General features: G+C 45.6%; 2 protein-coding genes across 2 annotated transcripts in view; one reads left to right on the top strand and one right to left on the bottom strand.

The window, feature by feature from the left end:
* NID2 (nidogen 2) overlaps positions 1 to 23,422 on the top strand; it is a 92,594-nt gene that overhangs the window by 18,682 nt on the left and 50,490 nt on the right. The window contains 4 exon segments of the mRNA NM_001102065.2: positions 11,543 to 11,692; positions 12,108 to 12,353; positions 13,778 to 13,978; positions 15,273 to 15,503. Of these exon segments, the coding sequence (NP_001095535.2) occupies positions 11,543 to 11,692; positions 12,108 to 12,353; positions 13,778 to 13,978; positions 15,273 to 15,503 (828 nt within the window).
* LOC613519 (large ribosomal subunit protein uL3-like) lies at positions 6,662 to 7,969 on the bottom strand. The gene is given in 1 exon segment (XM_059890834.1): positions 6,662 to 7,969. A coding segment is annotated over 1 exon segment (1,212 nt). The 5' UTR covers positions 7,943 to 7,969; the 3' UTR covers positions 6,662 to 6,730.

Here is a 23,422-nt window from a genome sequence, read left to right as displayed (position 1 = left end):
GGCGAGACTTGTCAGGTCAGCTCTTTCTTCCCAGTCAGAGATGTGAACACCTGAATGGGAAACTGGCCACAGATTTATCCCATTTGTTCCAGGGACTGCTCATCTGACCTCTGACAGGAGGAAAGAGGTCAGAGGTGAAAGCATTCTTTAGAACCTTTGTATTTTTTCTTCACCTTTCCTGTTTCCCATGGTTTTTATGGTAAAACAGGTTGACCTAGCAAAAGGTCTTTCAGGTGGTTCTTCAGTGGTCCCTGACCTGCAAGAATTTGCTTGAAGAAGCACTTCTTTTGGGAGGTGGGGGGATGAAACTATTTCATGACTGAGGTGACGCTGGATAATGATGACAAGGAGAACATTGGTGTCAGACTTAGGGTTGAATCTTGGCTGTCATGCTGGCTTCATGTAACCCCCAAACCTCTAGTTTCTCCTACATTTGTTGAGAGAATTGAAAGAGATAATGAAGTTCTTAGGTTAGTGTCTGTACTAGTTAGATCTTAATAAGTGGTGGCTGCTGCTGCTGCTAAGTCACTTCAGTGGTGGCTGCTTTTACTAATTATAGAGGATTTAAAGCAGTGGGAATGGGGGTGGGGTGGTAGAAAAGGAAGAGTGGGCTTGTTAAGAATTTGTGCCTAAGGACCGCCTTTCTCTCTCGAGAGAGAAGTGAGTTTTATGGGGAGGCTTCAGAACTTTCACACCTTTTTAGTCTAGTCTCCTGAATTTTCAGCATAAATGACATATATCTAAAGAAAATATAAAGCCAAGTATCAAAGACTTTTTTCTTTTTTTAAAAAAATATTTATTTTTAATTGGAGGATAATTGCTTACAATATTGTGTTGGTTTCTGTTGACCAAAGAGATTCTGAGGTAAAGATGTGCTCCAAAGTGGTCTTTTCATTTGTGGGTTGTGACTTCCTGCCCTGAGAAGAGCTTGGAATATTAGAAAGCAGATCCCTGGAGTGATTTGTTAAAGGGTTAAGAAGAATGGGCTGCACGCCCTGTTTTGAGCTGTGAGGGGCTGAGAGAAGCTGGCCGTAACTGTAGGAGGCCAAGGGAACTGGCCATAGAGAACAGAGGCAGCAGCCATAACTCTCATGGGGCATGAACTATGATATTTACCAGCTGCTAGATAACGCCTACCCCTGACATCTCGGAAATGGCAACATGCGTTTGAAACATCTGGGTAATACAATGAGACATTTAGGGAAAAAAATCTATAAGTTTTTGAACTTTGAAACATCAGCCACCATATTAGCAGAGAGGGAAAGCTTTAAAACTTGAAAGCAGAAATGAAAAATAGTTGAACCTCTGGTTTCATCTCGGGCTTTAGGAAGACTCAGTGTCCTCGGGGAATTTGTTCCAGAACCCCCTCTTCCCGTGCAGATACCAAAATCTGTGTATGCTCAAGGCCCTCAGTCAGCCCTTCGGATCCCTGGTTCTGCAGCCTCAACTCCCTCAGCTGTGGGTTCCCCAAACGTGAATCTTAAATACAGCACAGGATCCGCAGCTCCTTGAATATGCAGGTGCAGAACTTGTGGATACCAGAGGGCTGACTGTATAGAACCATGCAATTATTAATTACTTGGTTTTTCTTGGCAGTGAAGTTTGTTGTTTTCAAACAAAACATTAGCATCCCACAGGTCTATCAGGCAAAAGTAGACTCCCTCTGGGAAAGTTAGTGGGTGGGGTGGCTGAGACTCATGTTGAACACTGCCTGCTAAAACGCCAACCTTGAGCCACGTTGCCAGCTTTTTCTAATGATGGAGTGGAGGAGTGTGAATTTTGGTTTTCAGTGGACTTGAGTTTGATTTCCAGCTCTGTTATGTGGTTTGGGATAAGACATTTGCTCTGCTTGAGTCTCATTTTCTTCAGCTATGCGGCAGAGATAATGTGTGTGTGCTATGTGTACTACGTTGCTTCAGCTGTGTCTAACTCTTTGCGACCCTGTGGACTGTAGCCCGCTTCTGTGCGTGGGATTCTCCAGGCAGGAATACTGGAGTGGGTTGCTGTGCCCTTCTCCAGGGGATCTTTCCAACTCAGGAGTCGAACCTGGGTCTCATATCTCCTGCATTGGCAGGCAGGTTCTTTACCACTAGTGCCGCCTGGGACCTCATCGAAGAGTTGCAAGAATTAAAACTGGGCATGGAACCACCAGGCCCAGTAGATTTTACTTTTGCCTTTAAGTTTCATAGTAGTTAACTTGCTAAACCAAGAAATTAAATAGATTTCCCTTTTCTTTAAAAAATTTTTTTTCCCTTAGGGACTATTTTTATAGACTTTTTGTTGAGAAATCTAGATTCTTTTTAGATCATGTCCACACTAGGCAAGAATGTCCCAATTTCACTCTAATTCTAGCCTCAAGCTTATTGTTTTCTTTGTGTTTTTGTAGACCACAAAACCAGCAGTAAATTAGCTGCACAAACTTTCTCTGTTTCAGGGGTATTTTTTCTCCAAACAACTCTGGAAACTTGTTGTCAAACCAAAAATTACCTGAGCAGTGCCCTCCTCTGATCAGGGCACTATCGGGTGTCCACTTGGACTCTGAGCAGGAACTTTGCTTGGATGGTGCTAGCGCAGTTAATCCTCAGAATTGCCCTGTGCAGTAGATCCTTCCCACAGTGCAGAGAAGGCGGAAGCCTGAAGTACTGAGTGATTTGTTGGGGTAAGAGGCAGGCCAGGACTGCAGCAGAGCCGTGTAAGGTCAGAGCAAGCACCATGTAGGGCAGATCCACCTGTGGTGCGTTGGGGACATCTTCCTGGAGAAGGAGGACTTGAGCCAGGCCTTGAGGTCAAAGCCTCAGTTTTGAGAGATAGAAAGTGGGGCATATTCTGGACAGAGGAGTGACAAGAGTGGAGGTTGTAAGGTGGAAATGGGGAGAGAGAGAGTTGCAAAGGGTAGGTGTAAGAGGCAGCTGCCAGCAAGGCTCTCGCTGCCTGCAGCCTGCCAGTGTTGTGGGCAGCAGGGACGAGCTTGATTCACAGGGACCATAGAGGTTCTTAAGATTCTGAAACCTACCTGCCCAGGTGGTGCAATGAGGAGCTTTATTTGACCTCAGCTGCATGATGAATTGGAAAGGGGACACCTGGCTTTCAGCACCCTCAGGCGTTCTCACTCTGTCCTGCGATGCTGTTGATTGTACTTGGATGGCAGTCATGCAGGGAAGGCCCAGGATGTGAATAGGATTTCCCTGTGGCTTCTGGCCTTGGGAAAGGCCTTAGGGATGTGTCTCAAGTAGCTTCTATCCTGGGATGAACTCAAACAGGCTCTGCTGCCCAACCCAGCCTTCCAAACACAAAAGCCCCTCTCCAGGGGTGGGGGCACCCCCAGGTTGCTGAGGGAATGTGAACAAGAGGGTCACCCATACCGCTGAAAACACCTTAAGGGAGAGCCTTCTAGGGTCAGATGTAACCCTCCCCCAACAAAAAACAGGGTCCTAATACCTGTTTGCCCAGCCAGCTTCACTATGTACCACACATATACACCAAAAACAAATGAACACTGGAGGGAAAAGCCTGCCACTGGTTTTCATTATAAAGCTGGGTGTGGTTTTTCTTAATTTGTCTATCATGCTGTGAGGTGGGAAACTTAGAAAAAAATCTGTCCTGCAGTGAAAAATGTAGGTTCTTTATCTTGAGGTAGCAGGAAGAGCTGTTAAAGTAAAGGTCAGCCCAGTTGCCAGAGGCAGGGCCAGCTCAGGAAAGCCCTTGGTCCCCGTTTGCACGGTGAATCTGGTCTGCACCATGGAACCTGTCAGTCTTCCACGTGGCTGGGCCAGGGCTGAAGACGAGTGTTTAAGGGTTTTTGGAGAAATGAAGACTGAAGGATGGATCAGAATAAGTGCAGAGGAGGAGTTTTCCATTTGTGTGAAAATCTCCCAGTTAGGACAAGTCTCAAGTGCCCTGGCAGCGCCTCTCCTTCTTCCTGTTATAGCCCCGTGACTCCACCCTCATTTTTTCTTTCCGTTAAGGATAGGAAAAGAGTGAAAAAACATTCAACGAAAAAAACAGAAACGACGTTTTTTAAATCCTCATTAGGGAGATGCTTTTAGCAACTGTCTAACTTCATTTAACAAAACTGCTGCAAACTGAGCCTGTTCACACCTGGCTGCCCTCCACCCTCCTGTGAGGTCCAAGTTGCCAGCAGACTTGTCCCTTCCTTGTGACAGGAGCCGCCAGGCAGAATGTGGGTCCCCAGAGGGTCTGGAGTGAAGCCTGCCCAGTAGGTAAAATTTGGGAGAGAGGAATCTGTGGGATGAAAACTAAATTTCTTGAAGTGTGGCTCTAGTCCACTTGTGGTTCTTTCTTTCATGGCCCTGGTTTAAAATGCTGATTCCACACCCCTCCTCCACCTTCTGACCCAGAATCTGCCTGTTTAAGCCAGGTCCCCTAGTGATTCTGAAGCCCACTTCAATTGAGTATTGCTGATATGAGGGAAGGAGTGTTGGATTTAGAGCCAGAAGATCATATAATCTTTGTGGAACAGGAAGAAGTGTGTGAAAACACATTTATAGGTGTGAGATAAAAGAGGCATAGAAATGACCACTGAGAAAGAAAAGGTACTCACTGCACATCTCATCCAGCTGGGATTCAGACACTGAGTCCCCACCTCCATGGGGTTCAGCATCCTTGAATCTACCTGCAGTTCCCATAGAAGTTTGAGAAGTCACATTGGCCAGAAGTCTGGCTTTTCTTGCCCCGATAAAGACCTGGGTCCTGGGCACCTGGTTTCCTCCATTAAGGATCTTCACATGCCACGCTTGTGGACTTAGCCTAAGTGGGCCATCCAGCGCAGCGTCCTGCTTCTCAGTCAGGGCAGGAGTGAATGCTAAAGCATTCCCTGAAACCCACCCACCCCAGGAGCTGCTAATTAATTGGTCAGATGAAATTCATTCACTACATGAAACAGCATTCTCCAACTCAGGGAAGGTTTGCAAATACGCTGACCATTGTCATCCATGGGCATAAGAGACCCCAGGAGTGGCTAAGGTGCAGACTCTTGGGATCTGCCCTCTGAGTCTGAATTGGTAGGTCAAAGGTATGCTCTAGGAATTTGCATTTTTAGTTAGGATCCCAGGTGATTCTGATGCAGCAGTTCCCAGAATTCATAGGAAGGAAGGCAGCTTTCCTTCTGCCTGGCACCATGCTGAAGGTGTAAGTCCCTGTCAGAGCCAGAGTGGAGCTTCCCAGGTGCCTCAGAGGTGCTGCCAGAACTGACCTCCCACAGACCTCCTCCAGTAAGTGGCAGCTCCAGCCTTCCGGTTCCCACACCAGGAAATGAACATCCCTGTGGAGCCCTCTCTTTTTCCTCCCCACCCGCCTCCCCTCTCTCTACCTTACCCCCTACTCCTCCTCCTCTTCTCTCCCTCTATCCAGTCCATCAGCCTACCCTGACAGCTCTACCTCACAGCACTCCAGATGTGGTCTGTTCTCCAGCCCCTCCATCAGCACCTCCGACGACCAAGCCACCAGTCCCTTCCCACACAGCATCACCCTTCTGCTCCAAACCCTCCAGCAGCTTCCCACCTCGCTCAGACTAAAACCCAGATCCTCCCCTTGACCTCCCAGGCCTGACAGGAGAGAAGTGGCCAGGGCTACTTCTCCGGCCTTCTCCCCTCTCCCTGCCCCTGTTTCTCCCACGTGCCTGCCTGCCTGACAGGGCGTGCCTGCCCTCACTCATCCTCCCCTCCTCTAGGCCTCTGCCCAAAGTCACTTTCGCCCTCCCGTCCCTCCCTGACTTAAGTTTCTGCATAGCTCTGGATATTATCCCCGATGCCAAATAATTTACCTGTCTGTTGACTGTGGGAGGGGGATATAAGCTTCAGGACAGGAAATAATTTTTTTAATTAAATTTATTTCTGGCCATGCTGGGTGTTGGTTGTTGCGCGAGGGCTTTCTCTAGTTGCAGCAAGGGGGAACTAGTCTTGGTTGCAGTGCGCAGGGTTCTCATTGCTAGTGTCTTCTCTTGCTGCAGAGCACAGGCTCTCTAGAGCACGAAGGCTTCAGTAGCTGTGGCTCACGGGCTTAGCTGTTCCGAGGCATGTGGACTCTTCCCAGACCAGGTATTGAACCCATGTCCCCTGCAAGGCAGGCAGATTCCCATCTACTGTGCCACCAGGGAAGTCCAGGACAGGAATTTTTGTTTCTCTTGTTCCCTGCTGTATCCTCAGTTCCTACTCCAGGGCCAGGCGCATAGGGAGTTCTTGGTAAATACTTGTTTGAATTACTGAAAGAAAATTGTAGTGTTTGCCTTTCACCTAAGTTGGCACTGTCAGTATTACGTGTGCTCATCTGCACACGGAGGCAGGTACAGAAAAGGAACCGGATGCTCCTCTGACCAGGAGCATACCCATGTTCCCCCGCTGTGCTGGAAAGCACAGCTTGTATTCCTGGCTCAGCAAGTCCCATGCTGAGCATGCAGCTCCCCTCCCCTCTACATACACAGTTTTAAAAGATCCCCAAACCAGCCTACCAGTAGCTAACCCATTATAATTATAGTTTCAGTCATGTAATCGACTTTCATGGGGGCCTAACTTATTTTTTGTTAGAAACATGCAGACGGTGTGCCCATAACCTTTTAAACTTTGGCACAGTTGCATTTGTATGTTGCTGGCTATACTGCCAAGCCTCTCTTTTTGCCCATAGCATTTCCATGCCTCCGCCTACTAGTTTATTTATTTTTTTTCCACTGGAAAATAATTTTATTGAGATTCTACCAGCTGTATAATCTGTTCTATTAGGCCCCTTCTTCCTTTGCAACTCGGTCTTTCTTAAGTGGTCCCATGAAGGCTTTCTTCTCCTCCACAGTCTGGAAGCGACCATGACCAAATTTGGAGGTGGTGTCAATACATTTGAGGTCGATCTTCTCCAGGGCCCGCCGTTTGGTCTGTACCAGCAAGGACTTGTGCAGAGTGAGCACTCGCTTCTTGGTTCTCACCATGCAGCCTTTGAGCATGACAAAGTCATTGGTCACCTCACTGTAGTGGACAAAGCCACCCAGAGGGTTGATGCTCTTGTCAGACAGATCGTAATCAGTAGAGGCATTGTTCTTGATCAGTTTGCCGTCCTTGATGAGGTAGCCCTGACCAATCTTGTAGATCTTCTTGTTGATCTCAGTGCGGTGATGGTAGCCTTTCTGCCCAGCCCGAACCACAGAGAAGGCCACCCAGGCAGGATGCCACGCCCCAATACAGGCAACCTTGCGCAGCCCTCAGTGGGTCTTACGGGGCAGCTTCTTGGTGTGCCAATGGCTGGTGGCACCTTTGTAGCCTTGGCCCTTGGTCACCCCAGTGACATCAATCATCTCATCCTGGCCAAACATTTGGCTCACAGGGACCTGCTGCTCGAGCCTCTCGCGGGCCCAGTCCAGTTTCTCGGCCACAGTGCCTCCGTTCACCTGGACCTCCATGAGGTATGCCTTCTTCTGGCACAGAGGAAGCAGGCGCATCTGGGTGTGGGCAATGACATGGATGACCTGACAGTACTTTTTCATGCTGCTGAAGTCCCTCTCAAGGGGCTTCTTGCTGTCTGCGTCCTGCCACTTCTTGCAGTATTTGGTGAAGGCCTTCTTCTTGGACTTATGCCAGTTCTTGTAGAAGCGCCTTTTGCACTCGTCGCTGATATGCTCAGCAAAGATGGTCTTAAAGGTCCGGAGGCCTCGGGGTGTTTCCATGTAGCCCACGATGCCCACAATCACCATGGGTGGAGTCTCCATGATGGTCACAGCCTCCACAACTTCCTTCTTGTTCACCTTGGACCCTGGCCTATCGACCTCCCTCACAATGTGGGTCATGCCAGCCTTGTAGCCAAGAAAGGCAGTGAGGTGTACGGGCTTGGAAGAGTCATCCTTGGGGAAGCTCTTCACCTTCTTGCGGTGCTGGCTGCTGCGCTTCCGAGGCAGGAAGCCCAGGGACCCGTGCCTGGGAGCAGAGAACTTCCTGTGAGACATCCTGCCGTCGAAAGCTGCCGGTAGAGCTCCACCTACTAGTTTAGTTCAATTAACCCAACTCTACACATCTGTAGGACTTCCCTAGTGGCTCAGATGGTGAATCTGCCTGCAATCCAGGAGACATGGGTTCAGCCCCTGGGTAAGGAAGATCCCCTGGAGAAGTAAATGGCAACCCACTCCAGTATTCTTGCCTGGAGAATTTCATAGACAGAGGAGCCTGGCAGGCTCAAAGAGGGGTCGCAAAGAGTTGGACACGACTGAGCAACTGAACTGAATACAAATCCATCATTTATTAATTTGAGGGCAGAACAGTGTTTTTTAAAATTGTAATACAAACACTTTACAACATTAGTTTCTGCTGTACAATGAAGTGAAACAGCTATATGTGTGTGTATATACATATATCAGTTCAGTTGCTCAGTCGTGTCTGACTCTTTGTGACCCCATGAATCACAGCATGCCAGGCCTCCCTGTCCATCACCAACTCCCGGAGTTCACTCAGACTCAAGTCCATCGAGTCAGTGATGCCATCCGGCCATCTCATCCTCTGTTGACCCCTTCTCCTCCTGCCCCCAATCCCTCCCAGCATCAGAGTCTTTTCCAATGAGTCAACTCTTCACATGAGGTAGCCAAAGTACTGGAGTTTCAGCTTTAGCATCATTCCTTCCAAAGAAATCCCAGGGCTGATCTCCTTCAGAATGGACTGGTTGGATCTCCTTGCAGTCCAAGGGACTCTCAAGAGTCTTCTCCAACACCACAGTTCAAAAGCATTATATATATACATACATATATATACACACACATGCACATATATCTCCTCCCTCTTTGGGCTTCCCTCCACCCGCATCCCACCCCTCTAGGTCATCACAGAGCACCGAGCCGAGCTCCCTGTGCTTTATAGCAGGTTCCCACTAGCTATCTGTTTTACGCATGGTAGTGTATATGTGTCAATCCCAATCTCCCAATTCATCCCGCCTACCTTTCCCCCTGTGTCCACATACCTCTTCTCTCATCTGTGTCTCTACTCCTGCCCTGGAAATAGGTTCATCTATACCAATTTTTTTACCTGAATTTCCTGAAGATGACTATCCTTTAGTCCTGCATAAGGTCACCTTTTCACCTTTGCATCCAGAAGTACGCTAAGAAACGGTGTGATTTCTGGTGACGAGGGGTATGTGTGTGTGGAGGGGGTTCATCTTGATTTTGGAGAGGAAGAAACAGACTGCATCTCTGTGGTTTCCGTGGAGCCATCTGAGCCAGGCTGCTGTTGAGTGTCAGACATGGGGTGCTTTGCCACCCAGTTCCCTTATGCTCCGGGAGAGGAGGGTCCTGATGGCAGCTGAGGCTGTGAACACACTCACACGTATGCCAGTTCCTCCAGGGGCCGCTTCTTAACACTTAGTCATGACTTTCTGAGCTGGAGAAATCTGAGATTTTGATAAGTTATATTCATTTATTTTTACTCAAACTGGGATTTCCTGCTCTCTTTCTTATTAAACCAATGGTAAATAATGATGCACAGTTTTTCCCTCATAGCCATTTTTTACAATCTTTTTTATTATCTGTTTTGTTTTTCTGCATTGAGTTTTGTGTCATTTTCCTGTTCTTATTTTTTCCCAAATGTTCAGAGTGATGCCTAGTTTTCTATTTTTAACGAATTGGAATTTCTCAGCCATGTGCTCAAGGCCCAGTACCAAATCTTGATTCACCAACTTTATTTTCTGTTCCCAGTCAGATATTCCACTTGAGTCAAGATCGTCTGTCCTGCCAACCCTCAGCTCGCTGCTTTCTCAGGAACCTGTAAACAGCAGTCAGATACTGTCCAGAAGTGGCTGCTGCTACTCAGTTCCCTTACCTGTGCCTTTCTGCCAGGGAGATAGCCCTCTGGGGGATCTCTGCTGTCTTCTCCCATTCCATCTGATATGTGAAGTATGACTCAAACTCTACTGGTCGAAGCCTGTGTTGATTAACGCTAGTTACCTGACCAGCTCCTTTGCCTGGCTCTCAGGATAGATGTTCTTGGGCCCCACCAGTGGGTGGTCAGGTGCAGCTGTTAAGAATCTGGAGCAAGTGTCTCTGGGTTCAAATCCCACGTTGGCCACCTGTGTGACTTTAGGAGAGTCAGTTTGATCTGTGCCAAAACTTCTTTATCTGCATATAGGAATTTGAAAAAAGTCCCTGCTCTTGTGCAAACTGAAAAAATTAAAGTTCCTGGCATTTAAAGTACCTGGCATTTATTAGGCACTGTTGCAATGTTCACTTTGTTATATTCTCACTTGCTGGTACAAGTCTTTATGCTGGCTCCACTGTTAACTTCTATGGTGGTACACCCCCGCACCGCCCCCCAATTTTGTCTTCTGTTCTCTTCTGGAATACTGGGTAAGTATTGGTTTTCCCATTTCTTCCTCCCCTTCCCATTTCCTCCTTTTCAGACCTAGTCCTGGATCGCAGCTGCCACTCAGTTTTTCCAAAGAGCAGGTTATCCGTGGTCATCACAGCAGCTCGGAGGCTAGCCCTAGATTCTGTGCTGTCTTTTCTCCTCGGTCTGCTCGGGGAGTCTCCACCCAACTCCTAGTTCAGGGGATCCCGCGGCAGAGGTGTGCATGGCCGCTCTGCCTCCTAGTGGCCGTGCTCGGGACTGGCATCGTCCCCAGTGTCCGGGAAAGCCTTCTCTTGTCTGTCAGCACCCCTGGCCACACCCCACCTCCTTGGCCATTCGCTGTAGTGACAATGGAATCTGCTCCAGTTCCCTTCTTTCTTGGCAGCACAAATGGTCCTCTTTCTTTTTTTAATGGGCAGAATAAGCAGGAGATGGAAGGGACAGCTACTGGAGCAATAAACTTACCTGGGGCCACGTGGCTTCCTAGAGAGGGGTGACTGTGCCCAGGCTCTCCACTACTGCCCAGACATCCCGCTTGGGTCACACCCACCACAAGAAACCCTGCTAAGCCCCAGAACTTTTTACGCCTGGGTTCCCTGCTCCTCTATCTCGACCTGTCTCCCCATACACGTTCTTTAAGGGGTGTGCGTGTATGTGTGTTCTTTCTTTAACACCCTTCTTCTCTTTCAGAAAAACATTTTTTTTTCCCCTGGGTAGTAAGACAAGCTATAGGTTATTCTCTCTCAAGTTCAGGGTTACCAAAAAGAAGAGAAGAATGGTTAGACATAAGACTGCATTTGTTAGTTTTTCTCTTTGGTCATCCTCTCAGAAACTCACTGCTAGTAATTTGAACCATATAAAATTGCTGACCTTTGGCCATTTTTTGACCCAGAAAATGGCCGTTTTGTACAGTTCAGCCTAAGACCTACTTCCTGGCTGGCTTTCCTGTCCCCACACAGAGGGTCTCAGCCTCATCCTTGCTCAACAGCTCTGCAGGGAGACCAGATGCGAGCAGTCAGCAGTGCTTCTTGCCAGAAGACCAGGCAGGTTTATTCTCCCTGCGTTGAATGTCATCCCTGTCTCTGAAACGTCAAAACTGCACTTGTTTATTACACTCTAAATGGATTTTATGGAGCAGATGCTGTGTCCATGATGAAGCTTGGCAGCCATGACATCAGAATCACTCAGTCCTTTTCATGCGAGTTTGTTTTACTTTCTAGTCTTCACGTACAATGCTGCCAACAAGGAGACCTGTGAACACAACCACGAGCGCTGCTCCCGGCACGCCTTCTGCACTGACTATGCCACGGGTTTCTGCTGCCACTGCCAGTCCAGGTTTTACGGGAACGGGAAGCAGTGTCTACCTGAAGGTGAGGGGTGATGGCTTGATTGGGGCAGGGGGCTGCTCTGGGTCTGTTCCTGCCGCTTGCTGTTTCTAGCGGCCACTTTTGGACATTGTGTCACTGCTGTTTGAGTCAAAGTGCTAGCAACTTGCGGGTGCTCCATAAATGTCTGAGGGATGAACACGTTTGAGCTGATTTCCCAATTTGAGGATTAACCAGAAATGTTTCCTCCCATTTTGCTAGTGCGTTAGAGTCAAAGTGGATGGGAGAGAGGGAGGAGGGGAGGAGAGAGATGGAAGGCAGGTCTGTCTGGTACCTAGATGGCCAGTGGGATGTTAAGGAGTTGGGAAAAGGGCTGAAGATGGAGACTGGGGAGTTGGTGGGTGGCTTTATCTGTGCGCCTGGATGATGGTCAAGGTTGACAGGGTTTTCTATCTCTTAGGGGCACCTCATCGAGTCAATGGGAAGGTGAGTGGGCACCTCCTCGTGGGCCATACACCCGTGCACTTCACCGACGTGGACCTGCATGCTTACGTGGTGGGCAACGACGGCAGAGCCTACACGGCCATCAGCCACATCCCGCAGCCCGCGGCCCAGGCCCTTCTCCCGCTCACGCCGATCGGAGGTCTATTTGGCTGGCTCTTTGCTTTAGAAAAACCAGGCTGGGAGAACGGCTTCAGCCTCACAGGTGAGCAAGGCCGCGATCACCACTGCTTTGGTGGCTTGGAGGCTTGGGTTTCCACTCAGTGGAAGAGGATTCACTTGCTTCAGAGCCACATGGGTGGGCTTGTTCTGTCCAAGGTAGTGGGGGATGGTTTGGCCTTGCAGGACTGTTTTTAAGACCCTGTGATTCCTTCTAAATGCTTTCAAGGTTGTTCTGAGAAGTAGGATGATTCCATTTGGATTATTCATGGTCTCTTACCCCATTTGTTGAAGCCTGTGTGTCACAGCCCATGTAACTGAGTTGTCATGCACGTATCTGTCAAATAGGGATGCGTGTGAAAATTCTAGGGCCCCTGGAGGTGATTTCTCTTCATGGGGAGGGGTGCCTTTCCTTCTTGTCCCTTGATGACCCGTACCTATAATGGTATAGACAGCACTCCTTAGACTTTAACCCACATGCACATCACCTGAGGCCTCAGGAAAGGATAGGTTCTGATTAAGTGGGGGGAGGAGAAAGTTGCAGGGAAGGGGGGCCAGGGGTATCTGGGATCCTGTTTTCCTAGCGAGCTTCCAGGAGGTGATAATTCTGGTCTGAGGCCCACCGTTTAATAGCAAGGGTGTAGGGAATACATCCTGGCTTCTCACCTCAGTACACCTTGTTCCTCAGTGGATTTATCTTTATTGTACATAAAGTGTGAGAGAGAAGTTCTTTGCTCACCTCCAGCTATAGAGCTCAGTAGCTGTTTGTAGGGTCTTGCTTTTAATCAAGGTTTGATAAAACCTTGAGTCAAAAGTAGATAAATATAATACAGTATACCTAGTTACATTTGAATTTCAGATAAACAATGATTAGTTTGAATAATTTCTGTAAGTATGCCCCAAATATTGTATGGGACATAACTTATACTAAAAATCTGTTTTTTTATTCACCTGAAATTCAAATATAAATGGGTGTCCTGGGGAGTTTTGTTTGGTTTTTCTAAGTCTGGCAGCCTTTGAAAGAGAAAGGTCAAGGATGTTCATACTGCTGCTGCTGCTGCTGCTGCTGCTGCTAAGTTGCTTCAGTCGTGTCTGACTCTGTGGGACCCCACAGACTGTAGCCCACTAGGCTCCACCATCCCTGGAATTCTCCAGGCAAGAACACTGGAGTGGGTTGCCATTGCCTTCTCCGTCAGGATGTTCATAGGGGTTTATTTTTCACAGAAAACAAGTTCCTACAAAGAGAAGCAGTGTGAAATGGGATAGGATGGAACCACACTCTTGAACAGAAAGTTTGGGGAACTCATGAAATCAAGAGCTGATAGTACTTTATCCTGGTTATCAGATCTCCTTAGGTACTGTCTCCAACAGCAGCAGAAATTGGGAAGTGGAAGTATGCACTGGTGATTATTGCTGAAAGATGCAACGCTTCTTTTCATTCCTGTGCTGAATTTTTATTTTTCTCTCCAGGTGCTACCTTCATCCATGACGTGGAAGTTACTTTCTACCCAGGAGAGGAGAGGGTTCGAATCACTCAAACTGCTGAGGGGCTGGACCCAGAGAACTACTTGAGCATTAAGACCAACATTCAAGGCCAGGTGCCTTACATCCCAGCAAACTTCTCCGCCCACGTGGCTCCCTACAAGGAGCTCTACCACTACGCAGACTCAGGTACATGCCGCCATTCTCACATCTGTTACATGGGGATGGTACACATCTCACAAGATAGTTATGAAGCTGATGTGAGTGACTGCATGGAAGGTCCTTAGAACAGTGCATGGCCCGTGAAATGAGTTCAATATTGGTTTGATTATTCTTGTTATTTTGTTAGTCTGAGAAAAGTGCTGGCTGTTGTACACAAGAATATCAACATCCCTACCCAGTACTTGCAAATAATAATAACATAATCAGTTACAACCTTGTCTGTGGAGTGGGAAGGGATGGTATAATTATGTACGGTTTTTAACTCTTGTCCCCGCCGGACCATGGAAAAGTACTGATTATTGGAATTTATACTTGTTCTGTAACCTTGTTTGGAGCTGCAGTGTTGTAAAACTCCTGTTAAATTTGGAGTCAGAAGATAGGAATTTTTGTCATGTGTCTAAAGAATGTGGGGAAGAAGGTCACATCAGAGAGCCTGTTTGCTCATCTCTAGAATAATAACCCGCTTTCTGTCTGTCTCACATGGGTGACGTGTTAACTGTGATGTGTTCTGTGAAACACCACTTGCTTTCAAGATCCTGCCTCGATCTCAGCTCCTGTCCTGCAGCACAAGGGTTTTGATTGTGCTTTTGCTTCTTCTATGATGAAATCAGGCAAGAGGCATAGGGAAGAGAATGGGCAGCAGAGACCTGGCCTGGGCACAGGGTGACTGATGGCCAGAAACCTGTCAGGCCTCCCTACTCTGCACTCAGATGGAGATAAAAGATGCCCTTCCCCACTTCCTTTCCCCAGAAGCCTTCAGACTTAAGTGCAAGGTGTAGGAAAGCTTCTTTTCTGTGCACTGATGGATGGATTGGCTGAAAACTTGGGAAGTAGAGTCAGGCCAACTTGAATTCCAGTTACCACTCTGTGTTACCAGCCTTGTGTCTTAGACTGCTTCTTAACTACTCCTTAACCTCTGTAAGGCTCTCCATACAAGGTGACAGGGTCCACCTTACTGGCTACTGTGAGGAGTAAATGAGGCAGTGCATATAGAGTGCTGGGCATGGCTGGCACATAACATAGTGTATGCTTTGTGAATATTGACAGCAGGGTTTATATCTCCTGCCCTCAGCGCTTTGGTTTTACTTTTACACCCGTTCTTGGGGTTGCCTCGCAGGTTCCCGTTTAAACTCAGGAACTTCTGAGGGGGACATACTCCAGAAACTACATAAAGACTGTGCCAAGAAACTCAACCCACATAAACAAACCTGTTTTTAATATTTTCAAATTTTCTTGTTTGACTGTATGATGTCTCTTGCAGCTGTGACCTGCACAAGTACCAGAACCTACTCTCTCATGTCTGGTGCCATCAACCAAACACAGACCTACCGCATCCACCAGAACATCACTTACCAGGTGTGCAGGCATGCCCCCAGACACTGGGCCGTCCCTGTCACCCAGCAGCTGAATGTTGACCGGGTCTTTGCCTTGTACTCGGATGAAGAAAAAGTGCTCAGATTCGCCGTGACCAATCAAATTGGCCCTGTTGAAGGTATGGTTTCCCTTTTCTGTTCTTACTGGACAAAAATTACATTGAAGCTTCTCTCTTCATTCCTTTTTAGTGCCTCAGAACAATTTACATAGGTTACTAAGGGTAACTGAGTGCCAGGCTCTGTTAGGTGCTGGGTGTAAGGATGAATAAAGCAGGATCCTGTCCTTGAGGTGGAGACAGAGGTAGAAATGGAGCTTTTAGATAGTGTCCCTGCCAAGATCGGGAATAGAGCATAATACATGAGGCTGGTTTGTTGCAACACCCAATTGTGTGCACCCATCTGTGTTGGGGGCACACCTGTGATCAAGGCGGGGCCAAGTTAGGAGGGAGAATGATGCTGACAAATATTTGTTATGATAGTGATAAGCACAGGGTGCTGTGAGCCTAGTTGGGAAGTTCAGGGAAGATGTCCCCAAGGAGGTGACATTTAAGCTAGTTAAAGTGTAATAAGGATTTCACCAAATCAAGCTGGGACAAAGACCCAGTGCCTGAACTGGATGCAGATAAGTAGTCAGTGGGGGCTGGTCATTGCAATTATGGTCCTTGAGATAATGGTTGTTAGGATGATGATAAAGATGATGGTGTTTATTAGTATAGGAAGGATATAAACTAACATTTTCAGAGAATGGGCTTGATAGCTTATTTAGCTGACATTACTATAGAATACCGTGTAATATGGTAACACTAAGAATTCTGGACTCTTAAGGGCAGGTTCAATTTCTATGATTCTAGACATATGAGGGTTTAAACTTCTATTACTACTCTAGCAAAGTAACTTTTATCAGACTTTTTTTTTTAAAGAATCTTTTTGTCTTTATTTTAAAATTTATTTTTGGCTGCACTGGGTCTCTGTTGCTGTGGGCGGGCTTTCTCTAGTTGCGGTGCATGAGCTTCTCATTTGGTGGCTTCTCTTGTTGAGAAGCATGGGCTCCAGAGTGTGTGGGCTCAGTGGTTGCACTGCATGTGCTTGGTTGCCCTAGGCCATGGGGGATCTTAGTTCCTGGACCAGATGTTGAACCTGTGACCCCTGCATTGGCAGGCAGATTCTTAACCACTGGACTACCAGAGAAGTCCCTATCATACATTTCTTACATTTGTGGAGGGTGATGCTTGATGTTATAAGAGGTAGTGAGATGTGTCATAGGCATGGGAGCTAGTGTTAGTGGTGGGAAGTTTTTTCAGAGTAGATATATTAGTTAATCATATGGGAATCGAGTGTAAGATGCTTTGCTGCTGCTGCTGCTAAGTCGCTTCAGTTGTGTCCGACTCTGTGTGACATAGGCCGCATAGACCCCCATAGACCACAGCCCGCCAGGCTCCCCCGTCCCTGGGATTCTCCAAGCAAGAACACTGGAGTGGGTTTAGTTTAAAGCAAGGAAATTGTTGATAGTGTTTTATAATGAAGTTGATTGTATATAGACCCCCATAGACCGCAGCCCGCCAGGCTCCCCCGTCCCTGGGATTCTCCAAGCAAGAACACTGGAGTGGGTTTAGTTTAAAGCAAAGAAATTGTTGATAGTGTTTTATAATGAAGTTGGTTGTATATAGTTCTGGTATGTGGGGGTTGTGGAATATCCTAGAAAGAGGATTATTGTGAGAGTATTTATTATAATAATGTTGGCATGGTTTGCTAAGAAAAACATATCCAGTGTGCCTGCTGCATATTCTACGTTGAAACCCGCTGCGAGTGTAGATTCTCCTTCGGTTAGGTCAAAGGGGGCTCAGGCTCGGTTAGTTTCTTCTAGAGTGGAAATAAATAAATTGATTATAGCTAGGAGTCATGATAGGAAGATTATTCATAAATGTTCTTGTGATGATGGTTGAGAGTGTTAAAGATCCATTTATTAAAAGGATTGATAGAGGAATAATTGCTAGTGTTACTTCGTATGAAATTGTGTACTGCACATAAGGCTCTGATAAATGTATATTTCGAGTTGGAAGCCCATCTGGATCATAAGATGGAATATAGAGCTAGGCTTGGCATAGCTAGTATAAATATTACCCCTAGATTTGTATTAATGAGGGGATAATGTATGGGTAGAGCAATTCGTATAATTAGGGCCAGGGTTAAAGTTAGGACTGGTATAGAAATGGAAGATGTAGCTGGTTCCTTAAGGAATCAGATCAGATCAGATCAGTCGCTCAGTCGTGTCCGACTCTTTGCGACCCCATGAAATGCAGCACGCCAGGCTCCCCTGTCCATCACCAACTCCCGGAGTTCACTCAGACTCATGTCCATCGAGTCAGTGATGCCATCCAGCCATCTCATCCTCTGTCGTCCCCTTCTCCTCTTGCCCCCAATCCCTCCCAGCATCAGAGTCTTTTCCAATGAGTCAACTCTTCGTATGAGGTGGCCAAAGTACTGAAGTTTCAGCTTTAGCATCATTCCTTCCAAAGAAAACCCAGGGCTGATCTCCTTCAGAATGGACTGGGTGGATCTCCTTGCAGTCCAAGGGACTCTCAAGAGTCTTCTCCAACACCACAGTTCAAAAACATCAATTCTTTGGCGCTCAGCTTTCTTCACAGTCCAACTCTCACATCCATACATGACCACAGGAAAAACCATAGCCTTGACTAGATGGACCTTTGTTGGCAAAGTAATGTCTCTGCTTTTGAATATGCTATCTAGGTTGGTCATAACTTAAGGAATAGTGGTTCTTTAATAAATAATTCGACTGTGTCAGCAATAGGTTGTCATAGGCTGTATGGTCTGACAATATTTGGTCTCTTTGGAAGTTGCATGTAACCTAAGATTTTTGGCTAAATTAATGCAAGAAATGCCATGGCTAAAAGAAGGGAGATGATGAATATTAAGAGGTTAATTATGAACATTTGTTAGGGAAAGGATTTGAACTTCTGGTTATAAAGGGTTAAATTTTACACAATTACTGTATTCTGTCACTTTAATAAACTCTGTTCTTGGGTAATATTTTGTATATATTAAATTAAATCATTAATTGGTTATGTGTGTGTGTGTGTGTGTGTGTGTGTATATGGCAGCTTTTTCACATGGGCATTATTTCTCTTTGTCTTTCCACACTGGAAGAACTATATAATAGAAAACAACCTTGATTACTCTGGCCTGAAATCAGATCATGTAGGACTTTAATCATTGAACAAACACATTTTTAATAGCAGTTATACCACTGGGGTGTCCTGATCCAGCATCGAGGTCATAGACCTTTTGTCAATATGAACTCTAGAATAGGATTGCACTGTTATTCCTAGGGTAGCTTGTTCTGTTGATCAATTTTTGGATCAGTAAAGGATAATATTTTGACTAGTAAGTCTAGACTTTAGTCATTTGGAGATATTTTTATTCTCTGAGGACACCCCAACCAAAAATGTCAACCCATATAAAAATTTGTTATCCCTTAGTGGTTTAGTTAGTTTTCTGGGGAGTTAGTTAATTAAAGCTCCAAAGGGTCTTGTTTTATTTTGCTATTGCTGCCTCTTCACGCGGAGGTCAGTTTCACTGATTGAAAGTAAGAAACAGTAAAACCCTCATGTGGCCATTCATACAAGTCCTTATTTAGAGAACGAATGATTATGGTGCCTCTGTACAGTCAGGACACCATGGCGGTCTACCAGTTGTCACTGGGTGGGCAGGGCCTCTAATACTAGTTGTGCTAGAGGTGATGTTTTTTTATTTGCTGTGTTCCTTTTACTTTTTAAAAATCTTTCCTTGAGTGCCTGCCTGCGTTGGATTAATAGCATAATTACTGAATAATCTTGAGTTGTGTTTATTTGCTGTTAATTATCAGCATATTGGGCTTCCCAGGTGACATTAATGGTAAAGAACCCACGTGCCAATGCAGGAGACACAGGAGACGACAGTTTGAGCTCTGCATCAGGAAGATCCCCTGGAGGAGGGCGTGGCAACCCACTCCAGTGTTCTTGCCTGGAGAATCCCACAGACAGAGGAGCCTGGCGGGCTATAGTCCATAGAGTTGCAAAGAGCTGGACACGACTGATGTGACTTAGTGTGCATGCATGTGTCAGTATATTATTAGTATACTGACACAGTATATTATATAATATACTGTATACAGTCAGTATATATGTATATGTGTCAGTATATACAGACACAGTATATAATAATACAGTATATTATTACTGATGTAAGTTTATGTAAGAAATATTTCTAGTTACTCATATTAACATTGTTGCCTCTATTGGTCAATAGATTAGTTCAGCATAAAGCTAGGAGTTGATTTGCTTATTATTGGTATTAAGATAAAGTTATTGAGGGCTTCCCTGGTATCTCATCTGGTAAAGAATCCACCTGCACACTGTTCACAGTAGCTAGGACATGGAAGCAACTAGATGTCCATCGGTGGACGAATGGATAAAGAAGTTGTGGTACATATACACAATGGAATATTATGTATAAAAAAGAACACATTTGAGCCACTTCTAATGAGGTGGGTGAAACAGGAGCCTATTATACAGAGTGAAGCAAGTCAGAAAGAGAAACACCAATACAGTGTATTAATGCATGAAGTGAAAGTCGGTGTCCAACTCTTTGTGACCCCATGGACTGTATAGTCCATGGAATATAGTCCAGGCCAGAATACTGGAGTGGGTAGCCTTTCCCTTCTCCAGGGGATCTTCCCAACCCAGGGATCAAACCCAGGTCTCCCGCATTGCAGGCGGATTCTTTACCGGCTTAGCCACAAGGGAAACCCAAGAATACTGGAGTGGGTAGCCTATCCCTTATCCAGTGGATATTCCTGACCCAGGAATCAAACCAGGGTCTCTTGCATTGCAGGTGGATTCTTTACCAACTGAGCTATCAGGGAAGCCCATATTAATGCATATATATGGAATTTAGAAAAACGGTAATGACAATCCTATATGCAAGGCAGCCAAAGAGACACAATTGTAAAGAACAGACTTTTGGACTATGTGGGAGAAGGCTGAAGGTAGGATGATTTGAGAGAATAACATTGAAACATGTATATTCAGTTCAGTTCAGTTCAGTTCAGTCGCTCAGTCGTGTCTGACTCTTTGCGACCCCGTGAATCGCAGCACGCCAGGCCTCCCTGTCCATCACCAACTCCCGGAGTTCACTCAGACTCACGTCCATCCAGTCGGTGATGCCATCCAGCCATCTCATCCTCTGTTGTCCCCTTCTCCTCCTGCCCCCAATCCCTCCCAGCATCAGAGTCTTTTCCAATGAGTCAACTCTTCACATGAGGTGGCCAAAGTACTGGAGTTTCAGCTTTAGCATCATTCCTTCCAAAGAAATCCCAGGGCTCATCTCCTTCAGAATGGACTGGTTGGATCTCCTTGCAGTCCAAGGGATTCTCAAGAGTCTTCTCCAACACCACAGTTCAAAAGCATCAATTCTTTGGCACTCAGCTTTCTTCACAGTCCAAATCTCACATCCATACATGACCACTGGAAAAACCATAGCCTTGACTAGATGGATCTTTGTTGGCAAAATAATGTCTCTGCTTTTTAATATGCTATCTAGGTTGGTCATAACTTTCCTTCCAAGGAGTAAGCATCTTTTAATTTCATGGCTGCAGTCACCATCTGCAGTGATTTTGGAGCCCAAAAAAATAAAGTCTGACACTGTTTCCACTGTTTCCCCATCTATTTCCCATGAAGTGATGAGACCAGATGCCATGATCTTAGTTTTCTGAATGTTGAGCTTTAAGCCAACTTTTTCATTCTCCTCTTTCACTTTCATCAAGAGGCTCTTTAGTTCCTCTTCACTTTCTGCCACAAGGGTGGTGTCATCTGCATATCTGAGGTTATTGATATTTCTCCCAGCAATCTTGATTCCAGCTTGTGTTTCTTCCTGTCCAGCATTTCTCATGATGTACTCTGCATAGAAGTTGAATAAGCAGGGCGACAATATACAGCCTTGACGTACTCCTTTTCCTATTTGGAACCAGTCTGTTGTTCCATGTCCAGTTCTAACTGTTGCTTCCTGACCTGCATACAGATTTCTCAAGAGGCAGGTCAGGTGGTCTGGTATTCCCATCTCTTTTAGAATTTTCCATAGTTTTTTGTGATCCACACAATCAATGGCTTTGGCATAGTCAATAAAGCAGAAATAGATGTTTTTCTGGAACTCTCTTGCTTTTTCCATGATCCAGCGGATGTTGGCAATTTGATCTCTGGTTCCTCTACCTTTTCTAAAACCAGCTTGAACATCTGGAAGTTCATGGTTCATGTATTCTTAAAGCCTGACTTAGAGAATTTTGAGCATTACTTTACTAGTGTGTGAGATGAGTGTAATTGTGCGGTAGTTTGAGCATTCTTTGGCATTGCCTTTCTTTGGGATTAAAATGAAAACTGACCTTTTCCAGTATATGTATATTACCATATGTAAAATAGATGATCAGTGCAAGTTCGATGCATGAAGCAGGGCACTCAAAGCCAGTGCTCTGGGACAACCCAGAGGGATGGGGTGGGCAGGAGGCAAGGGGGGTTCAGGATGGGGAGACACATGTGCACCCACGGGTGATTCATGTCGATGTGTGGCAAAAACCACCACAATATTATAAAGAAATTATCCTCCAATTAAAATTAATTTAAAAACAAAAGAATCTACCTGTAATGCAGGAGACCCCAGTTGAATTCCTGGGTCAGGAAGATCCACTGGGGAAGGGATAGGCTACCACACCAGTATTCTTGGACTTTTGTGGCTCAGCTGGTAAAGAATCTCCCTGCAATACAGGAGACCTGGGTTCTGTCCCTGGGTTAGGAAGATCTCCTGCAGAAGGGAGGGAACCAGCTACCTGTTCGAGTATGGTGGCTTGGAGAATTCCATGGACAGAGGAGCCTGGCAGGCTACAGTCCATGGGGTCACAAAGAGTTGGACACAACTGAGTGACTTTCACTTTCATCATCATATTAACACCATTGCCCCTATTGGTCAATAGATTAGTCCAGTATAAAGCTAGGAGTCGGTTTGCTTATTATTGGTATTAAGATAAAGTTATTGAGCTTGAATGCTATCTTAATTGGTGGCTACATTTAAAGCCAACTGTGGTGGTGTTTTTAACCTCTAGATAAGGTTGCATCCATGTCTAAAATCTAACTTTTTTATCTTAACATTTAAAAATACATTAAAGTTTTTAACCTTTTGGTAATTTTAAAAGTTGAACTAAAATTATTTTCCTGGAGAACCAGCTATCACTAGGCTCCTTAGACTTGTCCCCTCTACTTATATATCTTATTTTGCTACATAGATGAGTCTGTTCATAAGTAGCTCTTCTGGTTTCAGGATATTTAACTTCTCTTTGTTAATGTTTGCTAGTTAAATGATTATGCAAAATGTACAAGGGGTAAACTTTTCTTTTTGTTACTTTTAATGTTTCTTTCATTATTCCCTTACTGTACTTTCTCTATAGTGCCAGAGGATATTTTGAATTTCTGTCTCCTATACTTTAAATGTTGAGTGAATGTTTTATTTAATTTGCTTATATTAGTAAAACTTGTGGGGTTTTGGCTTGACTTAGTTCAAAGTATTCATAAATTATGAAATCTTCTAAGTGTAAACTAGATGCTTTTATTTAAGCCATGTTTTGACTTATTTGAGCACACTTTGAATATACTTACTTTGTTCCGATTTGTCTCCTCTCGTATACTTAGTGTTTATTACAGTACTTGGGGAAGGTGATGGGTGGTGTATGCATGCTCCATGGCTTTATTCGATTAAGCATTCTATTTTCTTTAAAAAATATTTATTTTTGGCTGTGCTGGGTCTTCGTTGCCGTGTGTGGGCTTTCTCTCGTTGTGGCGAGCGGGGACTAGTCTCTAGTTGCTGTGCTTGGACTTCTCATTACAGTGTCTTCTCTTGTTGCAGAGCACAGGCTCTAGGCACGTGGGCTTTCATAGTTGCAGCACGTGAGCTCACTAGTTGGGGCACGCAGTCTTAGTTGTCCTGAGGCATATGGGAT

This window comes from Bos taurus, chromosome 10 (assembly GCF_002263795.3).
Source record: "Bos taurus isolate L1 Dominette 01449 registration number 42190680 breed Hereford chromosome 10, ARS-UCD2.0, whole genome shotgun sequence".
Lineage (NCBI taxonomy): Eukaryota > Metazoa > Chordata > Mammalia > Artiodactyla > Bovidae > Bos > Bos taurus.
The sequence above is the reverse complement of the archived record's forward strand: the minus strand, read 5'-3'. Positions and strand labels throughout refer to the sequence as shown.